A 25928-nucleotide genomic window follows, 5' to 3' on the forward strand; every position below is an offset into this window, starting at 1 on the left:
TTAGATATTTGGTTTTCTGGCAACTGCAGTTTATGCTGTGAATTTATTTTTAGCTGTTAAAAATTGGAGAATTAACAGCCGACAACAAAACACGAGGCAGACCAGTGATTATATGCGTGCTCGGACAGAATCCAGAGAAGTGGATCATCGCCCAGAGATTCAGCGTCTGGATGGGTGAAAATCTCACACAAAATGGGATTTCCCAGAAGAAGAAAAATAAAAGCCCGCAGACTTTTTTAAAAAAAGAAAATAAATGTTCACTTTTATAGGAAAAGGAGGAGCATGTGGTGGCCGTGAGCATTTGCATGTACAAAGAGAGAGACAGAGAGGACTTGAGAAATTATTGGCATGAAGGCCATAATTGCGGAACTTTTCAAATGAAGATACTTGTCCATAAATGTGGTAAATGAAGAAAAGGATACATTAGAGTGAAGAATTGTCTTGGTGCACAGTACTTTGAGTTAGCAGAGCCAGAGAGAAGATTGGTATTCAGTCTACATTCCCACCATCCGGTAGAAATATGCTAGTTAGAACTGGCAAAAGATTTTTCTTTTGAAAATGGAGTTTCCAACCGTAGACATAGTGCATCAGGGAAAGAGATAGCAATAACATAAATCAGGTATTGAGTTACACAGCCACTGTGTATGTTCCCTTAACTAGATTCCCCAATTAACTTTAGTTCTCACACTCCTACAGTTCCACTGTGTATCTATAACAGCCATTCATGCTAGTTCGAGGATTGACTGGTGGAAAATAAGCTTTCTGCTAAACAGAAAACACAAAGCTCACTCCATTTGTGACCTCAACTAGGTATGAACTGGGATGTAACACCTCAAAACACTACACATTGATTTCCTTTTCCACTTTACAAGGGAATAATGTGAAGTTGGTATTGAGCCCCTCTGTTCCTCTTACATTCAACCATAGGAAAACCGACTGTGGTCAGGGTTGTTTTGTGTTGAGTTCATATCCATACTGCAATATTCCTAAAACTATATACAGTTGTACCTCGGTTTTCGAATGTAATCCATTCCAGAAGACTGTTCGAGTTTGAAAACCGAAAACCCAATAGCCGACAGCTAAGCCTCAGGATCTTGCACTCAGCAGAAGCCGCATGGCATGTTTGACTTCCAAGGTGTGTTTGAAAACCGAAGCATTTACGGCGTTCGAAAGCCGAAATGTTTATCAATAGAGATGTTTGAAAACCGTGGTACCACTGTAATTACATACCCTGAGAGTGTGTGTCTGACTTCAAATTTTGATTACCCAGATTGCTCTGCATTATTTTCTGAATTAGAATCTTTTTATGAATTTTGCTAAAGTTATCTGAATAGTAAGGTTTTTTTAGGCATGAGAGCAGATCTACAAAATGTTTGAATAATTGTCCACAGATGAAGACTTATTTTGCCGAGTAGCATTTATGTGGTTCATTTAGTTTACATACCATTCTATATAATTCCGGTTTTCCCTCAATCTTCCCAGCAGTGTTTCATGGGGAAAGTAATGTACTCTGTGGGTAGGGGATTTGGAACCAGTCATTAGAATCTCTCTTTAGCTTCTTGCTTCATGCTTCTTGCATCTGTTGTTTAGGTCAGCCACAAAATGAGTATATAAAATCAGTAATTCTTCTCAATATGTTTCCATTATGATGATGAACAGTTATCAGTGGAGGTACACTTATTCCTGGGACAGTTGTGTATGCACCTTGAAAGCTAGGAAGTAGAATTGTGAATGTCTGTGGAATGTCACTGACTGTAGAGTGTGAGAGTCCCCATTTTTATATATGTTGACCATGTTGCATGATATTGGTGAGCCCTCTAATCTTCTGGATCCTAAAAGCACATTTAAGCCTTGAAGATCCTTTATTTTTCCTAACACTTGAAGTAAATGCTAAAATAAAAGTAAAAATTGGGACTGTCCAAGGCTATGTATGATCTCAACACCAGCTGCTGGGGTGAGATTCAGTATCCTAAGAATGCATTGACTTCCGTTTTTCAAAAAAGCTATTTTGAACTCCTTGAGGCGGTGGAGATAAGCCTGAAAATTGTGGGCTGTCCCTGGAGTGACTGGAGGGAAATCCAGTCCTCTGCATAGGTCCTGTTGTCAGCAGAAACAGTATAAGATATGCTAGTCACTTATTAGTCATGTGCAGAGCTATATTTTAGTAATAATCCCAGAACCTTTTGAAAGCATATAAACTTCTACTTTTTGAATGGTAACTTTATTTAAAGTTGTGTAATGCAAGAGTACTCTGCTTATTGCCATGGCTGATTTCCTCAAATAACAAGGGTGTATTCTGATTTCTGCCCAATTTGTTAAAAGTAAGAAAAAGAACTCAAGCTACCAGAAAACCATTTTTTGTTCTAGTGGGTTTTTTGGGGACCAAAGAATAGCTATACATTTTTAGATTGGAGACACATTTGTAATTTGAAAGGGATAGGTTTGGTGTGATGGTACATATTTAATATAAAAAGATTGTATATTTTATGGTATGCTTTGACAATATGCTCCAACGAAATGCAGGCATTCCTGAAGCACAGACTGCTTGGACACACATTTAAGAACATTTTTGTTCTGAATTTCCCCTGCAGTGTCCCTGATACTATGACAAGGCTTTCTTTTTAGGATTTTATTTGATTTTGGGGGGAAGAGAGGGGAGTATTAGACGCAGAAGCAGTGATCCCAAGAATTATGCACATAGATCCATATTTCCAAGAAGTCCTTTGACCTTGCACTGCTTGAATAGCAAATCATCAAGCTGCTTAGCAAACGGTTTTTGAAACTGAGTGGAGTTTCAAGAGCAATTTGTAATATGACCTGCTAGTGAGGGAGTCGGACATTAAGATCCCATTGGCAGTGATGAGAGCTCTCTAGTTTTTTGTCCAGAGTACATAAGTTAAAACTAGGTAGTACTCCCCCTGCCTGCTTAATTTTCGCACCTCAACGTGCCCCCTCCCCAGTTTTCTCTGTCTTTCTCAACTGCCAGACAAAGCCTATGTTAGTGCCAGAGAAGAGAGCTTCCCCTTGGCAGGTCATAGCAGCATCTTTCCAACCCACCATCCTCTTCCTAAGGTGATCCATTCAGACTCTGAGATGAAATTCTGCAAGGGCTGACATCCAAGTCACTGCTCAGCCCATGTGCCTCTTGCACACCGTAGCGACTTGGACTGCCATCACAGTGTGATGTCAGACCAGCACAAATATTACATAGAGAGATAGGAAAACGAGATGACAATGATATCTGAAGAACTTGCAGATAAAAACTGGACATTTTCTTTCAAGTTTGCAAACGTTATTCAACTTGTTACATTATTCTGAAAGTGCTTGCTTAAGGGCAAACTGATTCAGCTGCACAAGCCTTGTGCACTATGAGATTTGTTTGCTTGCTTTCATTTTCAGCCAAGTTTAGCTTAAGTTGAAAGGAAGTTTCTTAATGCCATGTGAGTCGCAGTTCTGTTTGGGAGTGTGAGTATGATCTATACAAAGATGACTCTTGATTGAATGTTTACAGGATTTAAAGTTGTGGTAGAGAACAGGGATACTTGATATTGCCTTAGAGATCTAGTGTCCTTTTCATAGCCTATGTATGCTATCCAGCGAAGTCATATTGATAGCAGACCTGTTGAAATAAATGGATTTAAGTACATTGATTTCAGTGGGTACACTATGAGTATGACTAAATTCAGTATCACCACAACTTAAGATTTTAAGTAATAAAATGCAGCAAGCGACAGTGTCTGAGTGACTGTCATATGTATGTATATTCTAGTACAGCAATTTATTGTATTTTTCACTCCATTATGCATATGTGCTCACCTGTCCAGCTAAATGTTGTGATCTGTATGGTGCTGGGAGTATCCACTGATGTAAGAGATTAACCGTGTATACCTTGATTAGCTCTCTGTAGATTCTATAGAGAATCAGATTTTGTGTTCCTTCCGAGATGGATTCATTTGCCCTAGTAGGAATGGTTCACTCCCTATTATGTTGTTTCAAAAGCATGACTGAACCTGTGTCCAAAACAAAATTATCCACTTTATAAAGTGTGATATTATTTGGAACCTGATTTATGTATATGTTAATCACTTATCTGGGATAGTACCTTTCTTAATCTGTCCTGGAAGGGTGGCTGAATTCCTTTTAGTAGTTGATAGTATCTGAATAACTCTTTCGCACGCCTTTTGGACCACATCAATTGTTTCTCTCCCCTAGCCCCTGCTTTTACCCATTGTAAGTATGCATCATTTTAAACTTGGCAAAAGCAGTTTTTTTATGCATAGTTTGTACAGTAGCCTTGATTCTTATATTTATATTATAGGACTTTGTGATTTCGATATTGAGTTAATTTCTTCCCTATGGTTTTCATGGAAAGTTAATCAATCTGTTTTAAAGCTTGCTGTCAGCCTTTGTTTTGTAGTTAATTATGAAGACGTAAGTACCCAAGGCAACATGTAGATATTTTTGGAGTTTTAACTTCTATAGTTAGGGCTGGTCCCTACAGCTGTGCTAATATCCTCTAGGTGAAAAGCAAAAGGGTGGGATCTACTTTTTAAAAAAACAGCTGATGATTTTGTAAAATACAGTTCACCGCTGTTGCAGTTTAATTCAAATGTCTTGAGAGGCACAGAAATAGATGGTTTGAAGGAAATATCTGATTCCTTTTTTCTATACATTCCACCAATCTTTTACTCTGGAGTTGTCCTGTTCAAGTTCAAGAGTGCAAGGCTGTTCTGAAGCAAAAGACTTAGATTGTAACTAAAGATTGTAAATGTCTTTCACTTGCAAAGATGTAATATGAAATCTCTCAATTCTTGAAGTGGGCCTTTTGGTAAGACAGGAGTCATGAGCTCTGCCAACAAGCCATGTTTAATGTGGCTTAGGCTGCAATCATATACCTACGGACATGGGCGTAAGCTCCATTTAACTCAGCGAGACACTTTTGAGTACACATGTTTATAGTGTGAGTTGTCTATTATGGGGAGGCTAATCACTTTTGTGTGCCACAGACACTTTCTATTGCCGTCTGAGGACTTCTCTGTCTAAACATTTCAGTAAAACTAGATGGAGCCTGACACTTCCAGGGCCAGTAGACACTGTAACATCTTAGTTTTCATTGTTGCCTTTCAATACTGTCTTCATTTGTCCAGTGTTTCAGACTTGAATGTGTATTGGTATTTCCCTTGTTGCATGTTATGAACACCTAGGGCACTCCTGCACTGCCGTTAGTGCACCTTTTGGTGAAAGTTTGCAGGGGGAGAATGCATATATTATCAGATTTAGTGACTCTTGGATAGCTCCCATTCACCTAGACACCCTGGAATAATTGATGCACTTAAGTTGTCTTCTGTGGACAAATTTCACATCTGCATTATTGCGGATGGAACCTATTTGTATATATTGAAGTTTAAGTAACTGATATACCAATATTGAAAAGGTAAACTGTATATTTATTATTCATAGTATCATCCCAGTTTGGATTAGAGACGTTGACACTTGTTATGCCTTTTCATATCTGTTGATGAACAAGACACAGTCTCACCTAGGGTGCCTTTGTGTGCGCGTGTGTGTGCGTGCTCAGTCAAATTAAGATCCTACACACAAACACTATTTTTGTAACCATGAACGGCTCTTAAATTGTAGTTTCTTTAAGCTTCTGTTAAATACCAGCCTTAATGAAATAACAAGGCTTCTTTTTGGAATATGCACTTAAGTACTCTGCTTTCCAGTTGGACTTGAAAGGTATGCTCCAATTGTGCTGTCATGTCCAAACTAAAGTTTTTTTTAAGGAAGTATAGGCGCTTTGAAGACCCCAATTAATCTACGTAGAAAGTAAAATTGGTTAGTGGTGGAACCAATTTGAAATTGGCAGTAAAGGAGTGATACCCAGTTTATGTGCCAACCCAAGGCAGTACATTGAAAGTAGCACTAGTGGGTGAACTGGTCATTTTCCCTTCTTTTAAAGCAGTTTCAAACATGTAGTAAGGTTGCATTTCCACACATATTGCTTTTTAAGGGACTGCCTCTGAAATCCTGTAAACCTGAGCTAGACATGGAAATTCAAACCCCAAGTAGTGGCAATCTGTGTCTCAGTTCCCTTCCCACTGACTGATGCTGTGTTCCAGCAGACCTGTTTCACAAACCAAAACTCTGGTGACCAAAAACATTGTTGCATTTTGTGATATTTCTTGTTCAGTATGAGATTTGTGACCATAGAAGCCTGTGTTTTGGAACTCAAAATTTTAGTTTGCTTTCAAATATTAAGTTATCTAGTATGTGAAATACTCTTTGTTTTAAAATCAGAAAGTTGCTATTAACTTTTTGCTTATAAATGTTTAATTTAATGCAAATTGTGGGCTTCTCAAATGGTGGCAGAAGAATCTTTTGGTTAACTCAAGAGTTAACTTTTTGAATCGGTCAATTCCTGAATTAGGTAGAATGGATCCAGTTTTCTTTTTGGTAGCATGCAGCTGCCCTTAATTCTCTTGATTTATTGGGTACTGTGAAATAACTCAGACATTCCAGCTAAGTACAGAAGAGAGTTAAGAGAACCCATTGCTTGGTATACAGCACACTAAACACTCTTGGAAGCAAGTCCCAAGGATTTAAATGTTCTTACTTCCAAATAACTGTGGTTAGTCATGTGCCTAGAGTACAATACCAAGCACACTCTGAACAAACAATAATAATTGAAATGCTTGGGACTTAACTTACAGTAAATGTGCTTAAGAACAGAGGTTAGAAAGTTGCTCCAGTTGCCATCTTGTTGCAGTCACTACAGGCTTTGCTGTAGACTTCAGAAGAAAGTGGCTTTCATCCTACCTAGGCCTTCAATGTTTTATTCTGACTAGTAGATCAGTCAGTTTCCTTAGATGCTTTCACTGCAAATCACAGCACCTTTACACTAACAAAAGAGATTTGCACCATAATTATATTACTTCGCTCTGCATTCAGATGACGACTTCTGCCTTCCTGGTTTAGCAGCAAAAAATATTTAACTTGGGTATGCAGGAAGCTTTCCTGTGCACAGACCCCCTTTGGTTCCATATGTGCAGAATCCTATATGTGCTGTGAAACCTTTCGAAAATTTAGTTCAACTGGTCCTGAAATCATTATGGAGACAAGTGATAGCTGTATGCCATGCACTTCCTTTTAATTTGCAATATTAATATACATTTTATAAATTTCAAGATGGATTGTAGTAATGATTTTTTACTTTTCTTGTGATACTGAATGCAATCACTAAAGCGCTGCTTGATCTTGTCCGTTTTAAAATTTATTCTTAAGCGGTGTACTTCTGTAAGTTTTGCTTTGTATATTGGCATGACTTTTTATTGGTAATTTACAGTTTAATGTGGCTGTCTTGTTTTGATCAATGCTAATATTTCCTCTGTTCTTTTTGATACACCAAGATACTGAGCTCTACAAAAAATAATCTCATGGTACATGTCTGTTTTCATAGTGTTTTTTAAAAATCTGTATTTTTGTATGTAGAGAAAACCATAGGTTTTCTGAATCCTAATCTTGTATGAAATCATCGTAAAGGATTTGTTTAATAAATGGATAGGAGCAACTTGTGCCATCCTTTGTCTTATTCCTCAAATGACATATCACTTTAATCCACCTCCAAGTGAGTTGTTGAATAGTTTAATGATGCTGAGAACTTTTACCATTCAGGCAAAATTGACTAAAAGCAATGGCCATTGATTCATTTTTTGCATAAGTATCAATGAAATCCAAGGGACTGTACAAAACCCACGAGGAGCAAAAGTGCAGCTCTTCAAATCTGCAACAGTGTCACAAACAAAGTTGCAATGGTGACAGAGGCTGGGAGATGAACACAGAACACCCCACCTCCGGTGGCTATTCATGACCCCATGGATACTTTGTGTGCATGCTGAGCTTTCAAATTTCCTTGTGGTGGAGGGGACAGGATATAAACTCAATAAATGTAATCTAATAAACCTTTTGCACACAGTCATGTGGCTTTATTTACATAAATGTAATGGGTTAAATGCCTCCCGAAGACCCTTCATAAGGGGGGAAGAGAAAGAATTATAACCGGCTCCTGAAATATCTCCTTTGGAAAAGGAGCCTTTAAAAAATCAAGGGTCGGTCCTGCTCACTTCCAGATGCTAATGTCCCAAGATGCCAACGTATTTCTGTACCCTATTGAATACCCTGTGAGAGCTGCCTGGAAGATTTAAAAATACATCAGAAGTAAGGCTACACATTTCATATCAATGAAGTTTATTCCAGCATGGTTCATAAATTCTGTGCCAGCTTTGACATGCAGTGTTAAAAAGTCAAGTGAAGACACATTAAAAAAAATATCACATTCAAGTGTCTGTAAAAAAAGACAGAAATATAAAATGCCCATTTCAAGACTCCCAAGCCCATGCGCTAGACTAAGACAGGACACTTAGTTACCCTGTGAAGGAGCCAGCCTTCAAGAGGGCAGTATTTTTGTCATTTTTAAGCCTGAAAAAAGTACCTCTAGTGCATTGCTAGCAAAAGTCACTGAAATAAGGACACACACACCCCCCAGTCTTAATGTATCTACAAAACTACTCTATCAATATATTGCGGCTTATCATATGTGGTAAATACTGTGTAGAAATACATTGTTGAAGGAAATACAAAACAGATGAACCTTTTAGTTGACGAAAAAGTGGAAAAAGAAATACAGGCTTGCAACGTATAGTCATAACTCACAGTTTAAGGATGGGCTACTGATGCAGCTCACTTTAAAAACAATGCAGGTATTTGTGACTTCTTTCTCACTTGGATGTACCCAGTTGATTTTGCCCCACAAGTGCTGTTCAGCTTGTATTACTGTTCTTCAGGATCGCTATTGCTTGTAGTTTTTTTTTGGTAAATTATTTAAGCTACCACATTAAAAGCAGATTCCAATTCTCTTTTCCACCTCCTCAAATGCACTTCTGTAAACTGAATAACAGTTGATTTAGAGCAGGCATCCCCAACCTTTGGCCCTCCAGATGTTTTGGACTACAATTCCCATCATCCCTGATCACTGGTCCTGTTAGCTAGGGATCATTTGGAGGGCTGCAGGTTGGGGATGCCTGATTTAGAGGAAAACTGCATCCTAATTAAGCATGTTTCCCAGCTGCTTCTTTGGTTCAAACAGTGTAGGCCTGTTCATATCAGTTCAGTTTTGTTAAGATTATCCTCTTTTCATAAAAGCTTAGTAATTGCCCCCCCCCCTAGAAATTCAAACTTTTCTTGTGCATCATCTCAAGGACAAAGTTGATGCACCTTTAGATTGTCACTGCCAAGATCTCATTTGCTGTTATTGCTTAAAGTCCCATACAGTGGAAGAATTACAGATACTGAGCATCCTTGCCTGCTTTCTCTAAAACAATTCATTGCTTGAAAATAAATCACCATTACATATCCTTGGCTATCTTATTTGTTAAGCCAGATATATCATGAAGGTACATGAAGTTGCCATGGGTCTTATCTAATCCTGCAAAGTCTACCCTGATGCAGCAGGAGTATAACATAGGAGGAAAATGTTAGATTCTGTAATCCTTTTAATAGAGAGTAAACGTGTGCTCTACCACTGACCTACAGCCTGACTTTAAAAAATTACCAAACAAAGGCTTTATAGGAAACTCAAGCACATGCCACCCAACTCAGCAAAACAGGGCATCCCTGAAGCCTACTGCCATGAATCAAATACAGTGGTACCTCGGGTTACATATGCTTCAGGTTACATACACTTCAGGTTACAGACTCCGCTAACCCAGAAATAGTACCTCGGGTTAAGAACTTTGCTTCAGGATGAGAACAGAAATTGTGCTCTGGCCGTGCGGCAGCAGCAGGAGGCCCCATTAGCTAAAGTGGTGCTTCAGGTTAAGAATAGTTTCAGGATAAGAACGGACCTCCAGAATGAATTAAGTACTTAACCCGAGGTCCCACTGTATGTACTTACATCTTGCATACTAATTGTGCAAGAGCTTTGAAGCTGGTCTTCAAAAGACAAAAAGCGATAGAAGGGGGACTATAATGTGGTGAAAGTTGGGACACTTATCCACTTTCTCACCTGCTTATATGTAGTATGACAAGTTCCCTACTCCAGCTATTTTCCACAACCTTTGCTAAAAAACAAAAACACAAGCCGATTCTTTGGAACCTTGCATCTCTATGTCTAGACAAGGCATATGGTGTTCAGAAATTGTGGGTAAGACAAAACTAAGTATCCCTATGTCTCTTAGTCATTGTTCTAATGCATTGTTCTAAACAAAAAACAAGATGCTTCCATGCATCTGCATGTAATGTAAAGTATCAATAATGTTGGAATATGTCTTCTTCATAGCCTTTTTCCTGCATCTATTAAGTAATAAAGAGGTCTCCAGCACACACACACACACAAAAAATCCATTTCTCATATTTCCTTTTTCTCTCTAGCTTAAAATCTCAATCTAAGGAATTGATTTTTTAAAAGAGTGCTGAAGTTCAGACTGGTTTAGAGTTTTGTGTCCAGTACTGAACAGGTTTCATGCTTGTCTGATGCAATCATCGATGTACGCAACCCTGACTATAGTCTGTTTTTTAAAAAAGGTTAAGAAAATTTACTGAACAGTACATTGTAGTGCTGAATGAGAAAAGACAGAGGAAAACATGTCCAGGCTCAAACAGCAGCAGTTTTTTCTGAGGAAGTCTTTCATGAGACTAGCATATCCTCAGCAGTGGCTTTGGGCGATGATCTGTACAATGGAAATAAAAGTTCATAAAAAGGTTACAATTGCTAAAAGAAGAGTGTACCCATTGTCCACCCCTTTTGGCTCTACAATCTTCTCAAGGCACTGTTGCTTCAGTCGGAATCTGAATCCGAGTCATCATCTGAAAGAGAGAGAGGTTGTCAATAAAAATGTCAGGGTTGGGGTGGGTCCTACAGTGGTGCCCCGCAAGACGAATGCCTCGCAAAATGAAAAACGCGCAAGACGAAAGGGTTTTTCGGTTTTTGCGTTGCTTCGCTAGACGATTTTCCCTATGGGCTTGCTTCGCAAGACGAAAACGTCTTGCGAGTTTGTTCGCTTTTTTCTTAAAGCCGCTTGAAGAGGCGCAGTTGCGACGGACCGTGCTTCGCAAGACGAAAATCATCGCAAGACGAAAAGACTCACGGAACGAATTAATTTCGTCTTGCGAGGCACCACTGTATTTTATATGTGAATATAAATGCTTTGCATTTGCAACAAACCATCCTTCCATGCCTTGGTATCTTTTGTAATACCCTATCATTCCTATAACTTTTTTAAAAATTGGAATTTGAAATGTGTGATGCACAACACAGCCAGATCATTTATTCTAAATACAGAAGCTGAAGGTTGTTTTTTTTAAAAATTTAGCTTCTAAACAGAGGAAGCAATACTGGAGAGAAGGCTTGCTCCCATCTATTGCAGATCTACATCTATTGCAAATATAGCCCACAAATGAGCTTGGATCTGTGGCTGATGGCAATGCAAAGCTGGTTTGTACCTACCTTCTGATTTACGTGGCTCAGGGGCATCTGAAGAAGCTCCTTGCTTGAGATATGTCATCAGGTCATTAAAGGTTAGGTAGACATAAACACAATAGACAACTGTGGCGATGAATCCAAGCACCTGAAGAGCAAAAGGTTTTGAAAAGCAGAGTTTTTGAAAGCACAAATGAAAGGAAAAAAATTGTGCAGGAACAGCTTATTGAAAACATTTCCCTGCTGGCATCAGCTGCTGTGTGTGTCCCTATTTTAGGGAATTTCAAGCATTTCTAGTCTTCATAAGGAGGTACTTAAAGGGTCACAATTTCAGTTAATCTACTCCGAGCATGACAGTTATCAAACGTAAATAAATATTAACAATTAAAACACAAAGTTTACATCTGAGTGAAGACTAGAGCTGTGTGGAAGTGACCTTTCAAAACCCTCCACCCGAATCACAGGCAAAGAAATTGGAGGGACATTCCAGGATATGGGGGGGCGGGTTTGCAAAAATGAAATAAAATATATTTAGAATAAATTCTGCAAAGTGGTCTTTTTCTTAGAGTGGGAGTGTGTAAGGAAAACATATCCCGTCATATCAGAAATAAACATTAGTTGAATTCAGCTCTTGTAAAAACTGTAGTTCTGAAGCATGCGCGCGCACACAGATATGGGTGTGGGTGTATTGCAAAACACCTCTTCGTATAATAAAACATAATAATATAATCACATAGCCCCCACTGGAATATTTGTTGTGTTGCACCACAATTCTGCATTTGCATGAAGTCAGGGTGATGTAGTGGAGCAACTGTGAAGGCAGGCTGCACAACAGCAGTGGCCACGGAGCTTCATTAAATGGGCGGAGGGTGAAAAGGGTGCTTAGTAGCTGCATTGTGTGACAGGATGAAGATGCAGGAGGTTATCATGGAGCTTGTTTGGATGTAAGAGGCTTGTGTAAAGGAGGGGCAAGGGAAGCATAGATAATGGGGTGAAGGTGAAAATGGGTGAGGCTGCAGAATAGAGGAGAAAAGGGGCTCTAGAAATGAGGTTGGGAAGGTAAACATTAAGCTTAGTAGGCAGGGGAAGCTCTAGGGGGTTAATGTGGGGGAGATGGCAGGAAGATTAGTGAGGTGATCAGAAGTTTTTAATAGATTAAATACCACAGCTCTTCTTTCTATATTAAGATGGCCATAGCTGTTCCTTTGCATGAGTATCTCAATACCATTCAACAGATCTTCCTTCGTTTTGTTTAATCTTAGTTGCATGGAATGGATGCAAGACATCTATCAGTATCAGGTAGGTAGGTAGAATTTATCCCCTTATCATTAACTCCCAGGTATGAACCAGCCTGAAACATCAACTTACTCCTGCTGCCTTGGATGCTGTGTCAGAATATTTTGAGACTGCGGCAATCGAGATGGCAAAATATATAATAGCAGCAATGATGCCACATAAAAAGTCCTGCAAGACAAAGAGTTTTGAAATCAAGTTAGGGACAAAGTTTTAAGCTGGATGGGTGGCAAGGTTATGCAAAACACATATCCCCTTAATTGCTGCAAACCAGATAGTCAATTGACAGCCCCAAATCACTTTTAGTTCAACACTGGCGGCTCTACCAAGTTATTAACAGGATGCGATCAAGCTTCTGCACCCAACTGCATATGAGGTTTATTTAGGTTTTGCGCTGGATTTTTCAGCCAGACTCAGATGCACATGCTCCTCAACTATGATACCCTACTAATTCTGGATTCTCATGGGAACCGCAAAAGTGCCACTCCTTTGCACACTTGCTGGGGTGTTCTCAGCTACACCTGTTGCATAGGCTCCTTCACCTAAGCTGGGGCATTTTATTTGGGAAGAACAAGAAGCAGAGCAATGGCTCCACTGTTGGAACCCAGTGTTGAGTAGCACAGAATTTAGTCTAGAACCTGACTAGCCGCAAAGTGTGCTGGGCAGCAAAATACGCTGGACCAATATGTTCTCTTGCCTTTAGCAAGCTCTTAAGCAGGACATGCGTTTAATCAAACCAACTGGCCCTGATCCAGCTCTAATCATATGCAACTATTAGAGGTTCCATATGGAGATGTGTCAATGAATCAAAGACCCTTAGGCCTGTTCAGTGGGGCCCAGATGAACTGAACAACACAGAAACATGCCCACTGGCTGGTCACAAAGAAGCTTCCAGGTGAATCTCTCTTACTACACTGGGCTGAAGGGTATTTCATTGCAGCCTCTCTGAGAAGCAATATACATGGAGATCTTCTGTACCAAGTTCTAGTACACAGAACAGATGAGAGAACTAGTTGGCCATCGTAAGATGCAAATCCTTCAAGAATCTGAAATCCTTTGGAGATCAGAAAGAGGTTGCTATTATGAACCATGCTGAGAACTGTCCACAGTTGCTGTTAATAGACCTAATGTTACTCAGACCTCACCCCTGCAGTGCAGTTGCAGAATTTCCACAAAAGCAAACCTACAGTATCATCTTTCTATGCCATTGTTACTAGTGTGCAGGTGACAATGTCTATTCTTGATTTGTGCCACTGGGTGCTTTTAGTTTGAGACAATTCATTGGCTTAAAAGGAAAAGAAAAGCTGCTCGATGCTTTTTGAAACAAAAACTGATTCACAGAAGCATACTTGAGTGCCTTCTTTTGACACAACACATATGGCTTTGCTTCATTACCTTGAAATCCACTGAAATTTAGTAGAGAAGTTTCCCCGCAAAACATTTGTGTTATTTTTTTCAGGAGAATGATTTATTGTTAATTCTCCCTTTTACAATTGTTTGGAGAGCATCCTATTAAGTATTTTATAAAATGGGGCAATGTTTAGGGGCAAGTCCTCATTGGGTTTCTACAGCAAACGCCTAGCTCTGCTGCTTATATCTCTAACGGCAGCTTCTCAGGAAGAAACATCAAGAGGCTGATGGGAAATAATATGCTGTCATTGAGAAACTAAGCTGGAGTGCAGCTTTGCATTTTTCAAACATGGCACTGCTAAATAGGGAATTTGTTTGGAGCCAGAGCAGCACCTAGTGGTCAGTTTCAGGAGCAGCTAGTAACTATTGGTAGGCTAAGTCAGGAGGAAGACAATTTTAATTTATTTAGTATTTATTTAAGGTATTTATATATTTAGAATTTCTAAGTGTATATAAAATCTTTTAAACCCATACAAAGAATGAGAACAATTAAAATTCACCCTAGAAACATAAAAATACCTTTAAATGCCTGCTAAAATAGGAAAGTCTTTGTCAAATGCATGGCTCCTGGTGGGAGCAAGCCATGTGTTTGAGCCAAGGGGACCACTAAGAGAGACTTCCCCAAAGATCTTTGAGAACTAATGTCAGGGAAGAGTGGCTTGTCTAAGGATACCTAGTGAGTTATTTGCAAAGGTTCAGTTGCACAGTCACTATGTTATATGAATACTCAACTCCATCTAAAAATAAGCTCTGATGGTAAGTGACAACAGATTTGCCATCAAAATGAAACCTCTGAAAGGCAACAGGGAAGTTCCAGTGTGTTGGGGGGAATCCCAAGGTTTGCAGATATATATTTTTTCTGGGGGGACGCAGGGGTACGCATACCCCTAAACATTTTGTGAATCTAAGTTTGGCCTCATTGAAGGGCAGTATTTCAATATAAGTAGAGGAAAATGAGAGTACCCCTAAACTTTTTTTAAAGAAAAAAAAGCAATATTAATGGAAAACCCTCTAAGTGGGCAGCAACTAGCCTACCCCCCAAACCACTCAGTGAGGACTGAGCATGGTAGTGGTCACAGGGCGAATGGAATGGAGGGCAGCTGGTTGGAACTGTGAACAAGGAGCATTCCCCACGGCAACATTTTGCACATTCCACTTGTAGTTGCGATAACTGGCGATGATGGCAATAATGAAATTTAGATTTCATCCAAACACAGTAACAAAACTGACAAATGATGTTGTAGCTGAACAGTTTAAGACACAGTGATGTGCACCTCAGAGATCTCATATGGTACACAGTGACTGCTACGCACAAGATTAATCTCTCAGCCTGGCACTACAAGTCATCCTGGGAGACAACATGGGCACGTTTTTGCCTGTGGTAGCTGGGCGCTAAAGCAGTCATGATACTAGGAGGTTATGCCCATCAACACTGCAGGCTCTCCCCAAATTCTCAGCTACCCATCATTCTTTCACTTCAAATGTGCACCTCCTTCACATCTTCCTTGCCAACCTTGGATATTCACTCCAAGGCTATGCAGGGATGGTCCCCTGTGACTCTCCTGAAGCTGTTAGTCTCCCAATTGCCCTCAGTTCCAGACAGCAATACCCGGAGGACCACAGATTCCCTACTGCCCAGTCTAGACAGTGACTGGCAACCTGCCGCCCCCAACCACCATTTCATTGACTTGCCTCAGATTGATCGCATGTGTCCACACACTTACCGCCAAAAACCAATAGACTGCTTTGAACCTCTCATTAAGCTTTAAAGAATATGCAAAGAAAAAACACAGGGCCGCCAGAAGGGTTAACAGTGGTACAATCAGGAAAGACCCAGCAGAGGAGGCAATATAACAGATGAAGATGATGAACGACAGCACCTGCAACACAAAGGAGAACATTATTGGTCATCTGGAGCTCAGAGCATGTGGGTTCCTCCAGGCGTCCCTTGTTATTCAGCATTCATTGCAATTTGTGCTCATTATATTATTGGGGCTGTTATACACAATCACACCTTCAGTACCGTTTGTGCCTGCAGATAGGGACATATCACCAGGGCCGGATTTAGGTTTGATGGGGCCCTAAGCTACTGGGGGTAATGGGGCCCTTTATATGTCCAGCTGCCATTTGTCACCAACAAATTGTCACTGTTTTTTATCTTTAATATATGCTATATGGTAATTTATGGACCTAATAGGTATCTAAAGCCATTTGCACATACAAATAGGAGCCTACACAACACAAAACACTGTGGCTGTTTTCCTTTAAATATTTTTGGGGCCCCCAAGAGAGTGGGACCCTAAGGTATAGCTTGTTTAAGGTAAAGGGACCCCTGACCATTGGGTCCAGTTGTGACCGACTATGGGGTTGCAGCGCTCATCTCGCTTTATTGGCCGAGGGAGCCAGCATACAGCTTCCGGGTCATGTGGCCAGCATGACTAAGCCGCTTCTGGTGAACCAGAGGAGTGCAAGGATACGCCGTTTACCTTCCCGCCGGAGCGGTACCTATTTATCTACTTGCACTTTGAGGTGCTTTCAAACTGCTAGGTTGGCAGGAGCAGGGACCGAGCAACGGGAGCTCACCCCGTTGCGGGGATTCGAACTGCCGACCTTCTGATCGGCAAGTCCTAGGCTCTATTGTTTAACCCACAGCGCCCGGCACTGCATGTCCCATATTTTCCTGTTGAAATCCTGTCACTTTTCATACCACAAATGCTCTGTTTGGTTTTTTCATGTCCTGCTTTTGTTGTGCTACAGTGCAAGAGTACCCTTCTAAATGGGAATAACACAGTCATATTGGAGAACAACCAACAAAGTGGAATGATGTGCAGACAGTCCAGTAGAAATCCACCACTAATGCACTATTTGGGGCTTCTCTTGCACTTTTCTCTAAGTTGTATTTTAGAACAGGCCTGGCCCATTTCAGGCTTACAAGACCTGCCTTGTTTCTTTATTAGAACTCCAATATCCACCAATCAGAGCCAAAGATTCAAAGGACATGTTGGGTTAACAAACTTGGCACCTCTGATACTCAGCAAAAGAACTGGTTTTGAGTCTCAGAATGGAGTTCAGCCCTTTCATGCAAACATCCATTCCTTGCTTCCCCCTTTCCAAACTGCTTTAGTTTCATCAGCCTAATGTAGAGCTGGGAAGTTAGTATTGCTAAAAGAAACCCGGGAATCTGAAACTCTTGCCTGGTCTACCTGGAAATCAGCCAGAGATTGATCAGTAGATTCCAATTCTAAAACACAGAAGTCCACATATGGCAAACTAAAGCATCACCAGGAGCACAAACCTCCAAGCAATGTCATTTTTATGGCAAAGCAAGATTAAGGCTGCAATCCTAAACTCACTTACTAGGGAGCAAGGCCCACTGAACACAGGGAAACTTTTTTCTGAGTAAACACTGCAGGAGAGACAGCAGGAAGCAAACGAGTCCATCTTAATTTTATTCTGCTCAGTTGTTCCAAGGAAGCTCTGTAGAGGAAGCAGACAGCACTTCCTCCTTTTTAAAGATTTGTTAAACCACTCCAAGCAAGCAATGCAAAGCAGCAAATGCTTACTCTGAGGAAACCAGAGTCACACTGTTTTCAGAAACAGTAATACAACATGCTTTATTTAGAATCTGGAAATGATTTGTCTTATAGGAACAAAAACCACAAAGGCAAATGCGAGTGGTATTAGCTATGTTTTTTTTTTTAAATTGTAAATGACACTTGTTTCTTCAACATTTTTGACATTTCCATTCCACTAAAACTGATTGTGTAATTAATTACATTACTTTCAGCATTAGGGGATAGCAGAAGCCAAATGGATGCAGGATGGATGCAGCGCTGATTGTGATGAACACAGAATGCCGGGGGGAGGGGGTGTTTATATCGCTGCCTATATTTGAAGCTATATTCCTTGCGTTATACACAGTCTCTCATATGCACACAGACCTTCCTTTCTGGAGTTCCAAATGGCACAGTGATGGCACGGTGGGCAACTCAGGTAGTAGGGATTTTTTTATTGCTCTGGGACTTGAGAGCAGATGGGAAGCACACTCTGAGGTAGATTCTCTTAGGGCCACTGGAAGCCTGCCTCCCAGGAATCACATCATGGCATGGGGGAGGCCAGCCAGGCATCATCCATTGGTCAAAGAAGGAACAGCTGCAAGGAGATCATTTCCTCTGTCTCTGCCTGAAAGAACTTCCAGCTCCATCTGCCTGCTGTTCGGGGCTGCAGAAGCCAAGGGAAAGCACACTCTGGCTCTGTCCATCAGCCAAAGAACCGAGCTACCAATTGCTGTTCAAGCAAGAACAGCAGCAAGGGATGATCAGCGTGGCCCAAACTGGATATAAAGACCCTCTTGTAGCTCACCCCTGTTTTCTGACCTTCCTTTGCTTCCCCCATGTATTAAAGGTTTGTTCTTTTTTAAATTCAAACCAAACAAAGTTGCAGTGCGATTCAAGAGGTAATGCACAAATGCAAAAGATAATATCCCATTGTGATACCATGATCACTAAGCAACACAATCCACAGGTAAATTCACATCTAGTAACCCCTCCATGTTGCCACATGGCATGGTGCAGGTAGGTGAGGATCTACGCAGTTATTCATGCAACTTATGAAAGGAACCGGACATAATTAATGTTTCACAGTGCCTTGTACTGTTTTCTCCAATGATACATCAAACATTCTGGCCTTGAATTGACCCCCTGCCTCTACCTCTTCCCTCCACTCCCTTTTTCCTTGCGTACCTTGTCTTTCTTGTTTGTAAACTGAATGGCTGGGCCTGTCTCCCCCTCCCTCTTTCTGTTTGATGTGAGCCACTTTGGCAGAGACAATAATTATTAGAGAAAAATACAGCAAATGAAGAAAAAGCAAATCTTGCGCAAGAAATTGCTAGTCATTGTCAACAACTGTTTGTGACGTCTGTATTAGAAGGGAGGGCAGAAAGGAGGAGGACAAAGAAGGGGAAAACAAAAAAATGGGAAATAACTACATCAAGAGAATAATAGAATTCTAGAGTTGGAATGGACCCCAAGGGTGAATAACTTTTCAGGAAAGGGTCTCGTGGCACCAACAGATGGAAAACGCCATTGGCAACGCAGGAAGGGCCAATAAAGCCCTTACAAGATTTTTTCACGGGAAAGGGGGTAAATACGTTCCGGCGGCCTCCCAGGTTTTTGCTGCAAAAATACTCCCACAACTCACTTATGGATCCCAGGTTTGCAGTTTTAAAAATTTTGCGCCTATGGAGGCATTTCAAACAAAATTCTATCGATCCCCCCCTGTGTATCTAATATAGCTGTCCGCTTAGAAGTTGGACAACCACCCGTTAACGCGCGGTTGTGGATTCTAAAGATACACTACTGGTTAAAACTTATTTTTTCCCCGGCCGGTTTGGCTCCTTTAACACTCTTAGACACCTTTCATTCTACCTGGAAAGCTTCCCTGTTTGAAAAGATAAGAAGCTTGGGAATCTCCCCGCAGATCTTGATAGTGGCAGGATATGAGAGAGCCAGAAGTCAAGTGCTTCAACGCATTAGGGACATAGAGCTGCAATGTCATATGGGCAAAATGGATAAACATGCCACAATTAGAGACTTTGGGAGAGAGTTCTCACCCGCAAATTATCTGGCTGATTTACAAATACCTAAGTACAGACACTCCTTTACCCTGGCCAGATTTAACGTTCTGCCCTCTGCCCTGCTGCTAGGCAGATATGAGGGCAAACCATATGAGTCACGTGTTTGCCCATGTGGCTCATTGGAAGTGGAAACAAGTCTGCATGTATTGCTGCACTGTAGTTACTACGAGGATCTACGCCTGACCTTTATTGCCCCAGTTCTACAAAAGCTTAAAAATGAACCAGAACTCCAACGTATGAGAGCCTTGGTAGAAGATAAGGTTCCTGAAATTACGATCAATGTTGCCAAATTCTGTGTAGCCGCTATTAGGCGCAGGAAACAAGAGCTTTCCAATGCCAATATGCAGGCGAAGGCAAATACTTAATTTTATTTATGCTGTCTAATTTTAAATTGCTGTTATGGCCTAATCTGTATTGAAATTGTCCTTTGTTTTTTCCGGTGTTATGCTTTGCTGACTAGCTGTACGAGTTAATCTGGTCTGTGACCGTTTAATAAAATTTGATTTGATTTGATTTGACCCCAAGGGTCATCTAGTCTTACCCCCTGCAATGCAGGAATCTCAGCTAAAGCATCCATGACAGATGGCCATCCAACCTCTGTTTAAAAACCTCTAAGAAAGGAAAGCCCACCACCTCTAGTGGGAGTCTGTTGCTCTTACTGTCAGAAAGTTTTTCTGAATGTTTAGTCGGAATCTCCTTTCTTGTAACTTGAAGCCATTGGTTCAAGTCCTACCTTCCAGAGCAGGAGAAAACAAACTTGCACCATCTTCCATGTGACAGCCCTTAAGATATTTGAAGATGGCTATCATATCTCCCCTCAGTCTCTTCTTCTCCAGGCTAAACATACCCAGCTCCTTCAAGTGCCTGCCTAAGGCTTAGTTTCCATACCCCTGATTATCTTGGTTGCCCTCCACTGCACACATCCCAGCATGCCAATATCCTTCTTGAATTGTTGGGCCCAGAATTGGACACTGTATTCCAAGTGTGGTCTGACTAAGGCAGAATAGAGTGGTACTATTACTTCCCTTGATCTGGACAATATACTTCTGTTGATGCAGCCTAGAATAGCATTAGCTTTTTTTTTTGCTGCTGCATCACACTGTTGACTCATGTTAAGCTTGTGGTCCACCAAGACCCCTAGATCCTTTGAACATGTACTGCTAGTAAGCCAGGTGTCCCCCATCCTGTATTTGTGCATCTGTTTCTTCCTGCCTAACTGCAGAACCTTACATTTGTCCCTACTGAAATTCATTTTGTTAGCTTGCACCCAGTTCTCCAATCTGTTAAGGTCATATTGAATTCTGATTCTGTCTTCTGTGGCATTAGCTACCCCTCCCAGTTTGGTGTCATCTGCAAATTTGATGAGCATCCCCTCAATTCCTTCATCCAAGTAATTTATAAGGACATTGAACAATCATCAATGAGTCCAGGATAGAAGAGAGCTTTGGGAGAGCTCTGAGGGCCATACAGAGAGGCCTAGAGGTCCCTGAGCCTCCTCACCACTACCATGGGGTTGGAAAAAGCATCAGAACTTATGCTTTTTTTTACCAGATTTTTTTCAATGTATCCGGTGTCACTTTTCAACTTCAATGGATTTTGTATGGGGACTGATTTGGAAATCCGGGGACTGTCCCCAGGAAACAGGGACATCTGGTAACCTTAAGAGCCACAGCTCGCCTAGTCCAACAACCTGACAGCAGCCAACCAGTTGCCTCTGGGAAGCCCACAAGTTGGACACAAAGGTAATAGCCCTCTCCCCCAAAAGTGCCACCAAGTCCCATGAGAACCAAGGAGGTCCCAGGTAGCCAGTGTGACTAAACAGGTGCTGATGGAGCTCTGTGAATTTATTGAATCCCCTTCTGATGCTATCTGCATTGCTGATCCCCACCACATTTTGTGGCAGTGAATCCCATAATTTCATTATGTGATTTGTGCAGAAGTCCTTTCCATTGTCCGCCCTGAATCTCCTGCCAATTTAGTTTCATTGGATGACTCACTTAACACCAGATTTTGGGAGAGGCAGCGATAGAATTTTCTCTATCTAGTATCCACTTTTTGTACAAGACACATCATTTTGTAAAAGTTATGTCATATATTCCCACCCAGAGAGAGAGAGAGAGAGGGAGGGAGAGAGAGAGATGGAGATGCTTTTAGGAGACTCCCTAGAAGAGATCTCAGCACTAGAACAATCAACAGAGCACCCAAAACTCTGCCCCTTTCAATTTTTGTGTGAAAAGTTCCTCCCTGTGGAACGCCCTCCCATCAGATGTCAAAGAATTAAACAACTATCTGACGTTTAGAAGACATCTGAAGGCAGCCCTGTTTAGGGAAGTTTTTAATAACTGATGTTTTAATGTATTTTTAATCTTTTGTTGGAAGCCGCCCAGAGTCGCTGGGGAAACCCAGCCAGATGGGTGGGGTATAAATAATAAATTATTATTATATTATTATCCCTCTCAAAAGTTGCATCACCAGGTATGAATATCCAGGTAATCTGCAGCCCTGAAAAAGCTCTAAGGGCAAGATGAGGGGAGACTTGAGCAAAGGAAGCTATTTTAAACCAGGTCGTATAACCTTAATGCAGCTATTCTCAAACAAAGGAACTTCAATGGAAGACTACAACATGAAACGGCTGGATTTGAATTTATCAAGGGATTGAATGCTATCATTTGTGGTTTTAAATGAGATAGTCATACCTTATCACGCTACAGTGAGTTAATTAACTTACCCACGATAGGATTTGTGTTATCGCCTACATTGTGTACCATCACTGCTTTCTTCCAGGCCTGGTTGTTGAGTATTAATCCTCATCCGCTTGCACAAACTTTGCCGAGATGTCAGGGGTGGCTCATTCTGTTGTTTCGCTGCCCCTCCTGTTGCCACCCCCACTGAACCCTTGCTTACCAGGGTTGTGCCACAGTACTTTGTGGCGACATCTCAGCAGAAGCTGCTGCCTCTGCTCACTTCTCCAGGGCGGTGGGACACCACACCTGTGTGGAATCCACTGCTCAAAGTGGCTGCCTCAGTCCATGCCCAGCCGGCCCTTAGGACTGTTATAGGCACATACAATGTTGTATTGAGCATTCATTCTGATTTGTTTGCCAGGACCTCACGTCAACCAAATGTTATCCAATGCATTTCCCCCTCAACTTAAAATGACCACCAACTTAAAAAGACTGTGGGGTGTATGCGTGGGGGTGTGTGTGCTAAGCACATTCATTGCCCAAGAGCGCCAAATCCACTTTAATTGCTCAACTTGAATATGACAGGATGCAAACTGATTTCGGTTGCAACATACAGCCAGCCTGGAAAAGGCCACCGTTAATAACCCCCGTCCTCACTATCTGTTTGACTTTATACAGTTCCTTTCCCTCATACGTCACTATTCTACAACCCCAACGCCACGAGTGCTATTCACATCCGCAACTTCATGCTTCCAAAGTGGACTCTCGCCCAGAAAAGCGTTTGCGCCGTAATAAACTGCTTAGCTTCCAGGGTGCCGGAAGCCTCTTTCTTTGTTTTTACTAGTACAGAAGTCGCCCGGGCCTTTGCCCTCTCTTGTCTCTCCCTCTCCCCTCCGGGGTGGGCGTGGTGGCCACCATCGGGGTCCCTGCGAGGCGAGGAAAAAAAATCCTCGTTTCTAGGCGAATCCTACAGGACGCCTGCTGGAGCCAGTCTTGCTTTTCCAAGGGCCTCAGGCTGCGATCCAGCGCGCACGGTTTACCTGAGAGTAAGCGCCTACTGGACAGAGCTCGATTCTGAGTCCACGGGCACAGGAAAGATTGCTGTGGGAGAGGGTCACGTTCAGGGCAAAGGAACCCGACCTCGTTTCCCTCCTTTGCTCCTGGCAAACTTCCCGCGGCGTGGAAGCCTTTTGCCAGAAAAGACTGCGAGCAGAGCCTGCAGTTTCTCCGCCGCCGCCGCCGCCCCACTTCCTCGTCCTCTCCGCCTCCCTTCCTCACGCGCAGCCCTTGACTCGAGTTTGCAATGCATTCGCCCCCGCCCCCCCCTTCCGCGCCCCATCTTACCGCCTCGGCCAGCAGGAGCCTCCCTTTGCCGGAGCTCAGAAACTCCTTGAAGGATAGGAGCAGGCGATCCCCCGGCGGAACTGCGCCGCCGGACTCGGGATCCTCCGCTTCGTCTCGCTCCATGCTCGGCTGCGCGGATCCGAGCGAGGCGTCGCCTAGCCAAGAGCGGAGACCAGAGCGCCCCGCCGAGTTTGCGAGTGTTTTTTTTTTCTCGTTTTCAAAGGGAGGGAAACGGAAATCCTGATTCTGCGGAAATGGGGGGCAGAAAACGCCGAGCCGAAGAAAAAAAAAGTTTCCTCAGCGGTTGCCAAATCTACAGCTGGGGACGCTGCCGAGCAGCCGCTGCCGCGCGGCAATCTCGTGCGCCCCGCCCCTTCCGACGAAGAGCCGGGCGGGCGCCACGTTAGGCGACCCCCGCCCCCGACTCGTGCAGCTGCTGGAAACAGGGAGTACTTCCTCAGGCGAGTCCGTGCGCAGCTGTTGCAAACCCCAGGACGTGACCCTCGGGGAGCTGGCGCCCCGCTGCAATTTTGCTTCGAAGGATTCGAAGAGCCTTGCTGCATCAGAGATGGAAGATCCACCTGGTCCCTGTTTCCTAGAGCACCCAGCGGCCAGCAGCCACGGTCACCCCCACACGGTACTTTTAAAACACGCTTGTACCACTTTAACAGTCTTGAATTCCCGCAAAGAAACCTTGGAACTGTGATTTAAAGGGTACAGGCTTTGCAGAACTTCAGTTCCCAGCATAGCTGCCAACTCCCAGGGTGCCCGAGCACCCACAAAATTCCCCATGAAGGGTCCGGGCACCCACAAATTTTGGTGCCAGGGCTATGCACACTGCATGGCACCCACAGCCCCGGGACCCATGGGACTAAATTGACACTCCTGGTTCCCAGCACCCCACACTAATGACACTTCCCAGGAATATCAGTGACTCTTGAAGTGGTTTTTAAGAGTGTGTTTTACCATATGGTGAGGATGTGATATAGATGACTCTGAATGTTCACAAGCAGCACATTCTCACCAGTCACACCCTGTTGGCAGCAAAAATAACAATGGCATGAAGACTTAGTTTGGGCTGGGTATGCGGATGAGACCCAGCTCTACCTCTTATTTAAAGCAGATCCAGTGAAGGCGGTGAATGTCCTGTGTGAGTGGTTGGAGGTGGTTGGAGGATGGATGGCGTCTAATGGATTGAGGTTGAATTCCAACAAGACAGAAGTATTGTTTCTTGGGGGCAGGGAGGGCAGAGACATCTGAAGGCAGCCCTGTATATAGGGAAGCTTTTTAAGGTTTAATGTTTTACAATGTATTTATATACAGTGGTACCTCAGGTTAAGAACTTAATTCGTTCTGGAGGTCTGTTCTTAACCTGAAACTGTTCTTAACCTGAAGCACCACTTTAGCTAATGGTGCATCCTGCTGCTGCTTTGCCGCCACTGCACAGTTTCAGTTCTCACCCTGAAGCAAAGTTCTTAACCTGAGGTAATATTTCTGGGTTAGCGGAGTCTGTAACCTGAAGTATATGTAACCCGAGGTACCACTGTATGCTGGAAGCTGCCCAGAGTGACTGGGGCAATCCAGTCAGATGGGCAGGGTCCGACTACTACTAATGATGTAAGTTTTTATATACGCCACTGGATGCATGATGGCAGGTATCATGCACCTGAAGAAGCAAGCTCCAGTAATTCATGAAACCATGACATCATAAGTCCATTTGTCTTTATATGTACCTTACTCCCCTTTAAGCTAACAGCAGTTTGTCATTCTGTCCAAAGTAGGAAGGAACTATGATGAATTTTAACTATGGTTGAGCGAAACAAACCAGGATCAGCAATAATGGTTTGACCTTGGGTTGTTTGGCTAAAACAGAATGTAAAGAAATGACATGGTGCCTCCTGTGTAGGTTAGGCTGAGAATGAGTGACTGGCCTGTGGTCACCGACTAATGGCTTGTGTCTAACACTGTATACTTAACTACACTGGCTTCTTGACTGGCTACAGTGTTGCTCTTTGAGCTTGTGCTGTTGGTTTTTAGGAATCTGCTTGCTTCCACTGAGCTCTATGTGTTGGCGGCCATGTGTCAA

General features: G+C 42.3%; 2 protein-coding genes across 2 annotated transcripts in view; one reads left to right on the forward strand and one right to left on the reverse strand.

Moving 5' to 3' along the window:
• The window catches only part of CMTM4 (CKLF like MARVEL transmembrane domain containing 4), a gene marked incomplete at its 5' end in the record, with an annotated part of 33404 nt that extends 25834 nt beyond the window's left edge, over positions 1–7570 (forward strand). The window contains one exon of the mRNA XM_083626593.1: positions 5–7570. Coding sequence (XP_083482719.1) covers positions 5–178 — 174 coding nt within the window. The 3' untranslated portion in view covers positions 179–7570. The remainder of the gene's footprint in view (positions 1–4) is intronic.
• A 660-nt stretch (positions 7571–8230) lies between these two features.
• CMTM3 (CKLF like MARVEL transmembrane domain containing 3) lies at positions 8231–24333 on the reverse strand. Its single transcript, XM_083626594.1, has 5 exons — positions 23843–24333; positions 15904–16059; positions 12845–12940; positions 11504–11624; positions 8231–10863 (listed from the first exon to the last, which is right to left on the reverse strand). Exons 1-5 carry the CDS (start codon positions 23963–23965, stop codon positions 10835–10837), a joined length of 525 nt encoding a protein of 174 aa, XP_083482720.1. The 5' UTR covers positions 23966–24333; the 3' UTR covers positions 8231–10834.
• Positions 24334–25928: the final 1595 nt, after the last annotated feature.

The sequence above is a fragment of the Podarcis filfolensis genome (genome assembly GCF_964270895.1).
Source record: "Podarcis filfolensis genome assembly, chromosome: 8".
NCBI lineage: Eukaryota > Metazoa > Chordata > Lepidosauria > Squamata > Lacertidae > Podarcis > Podarcis filfolensis.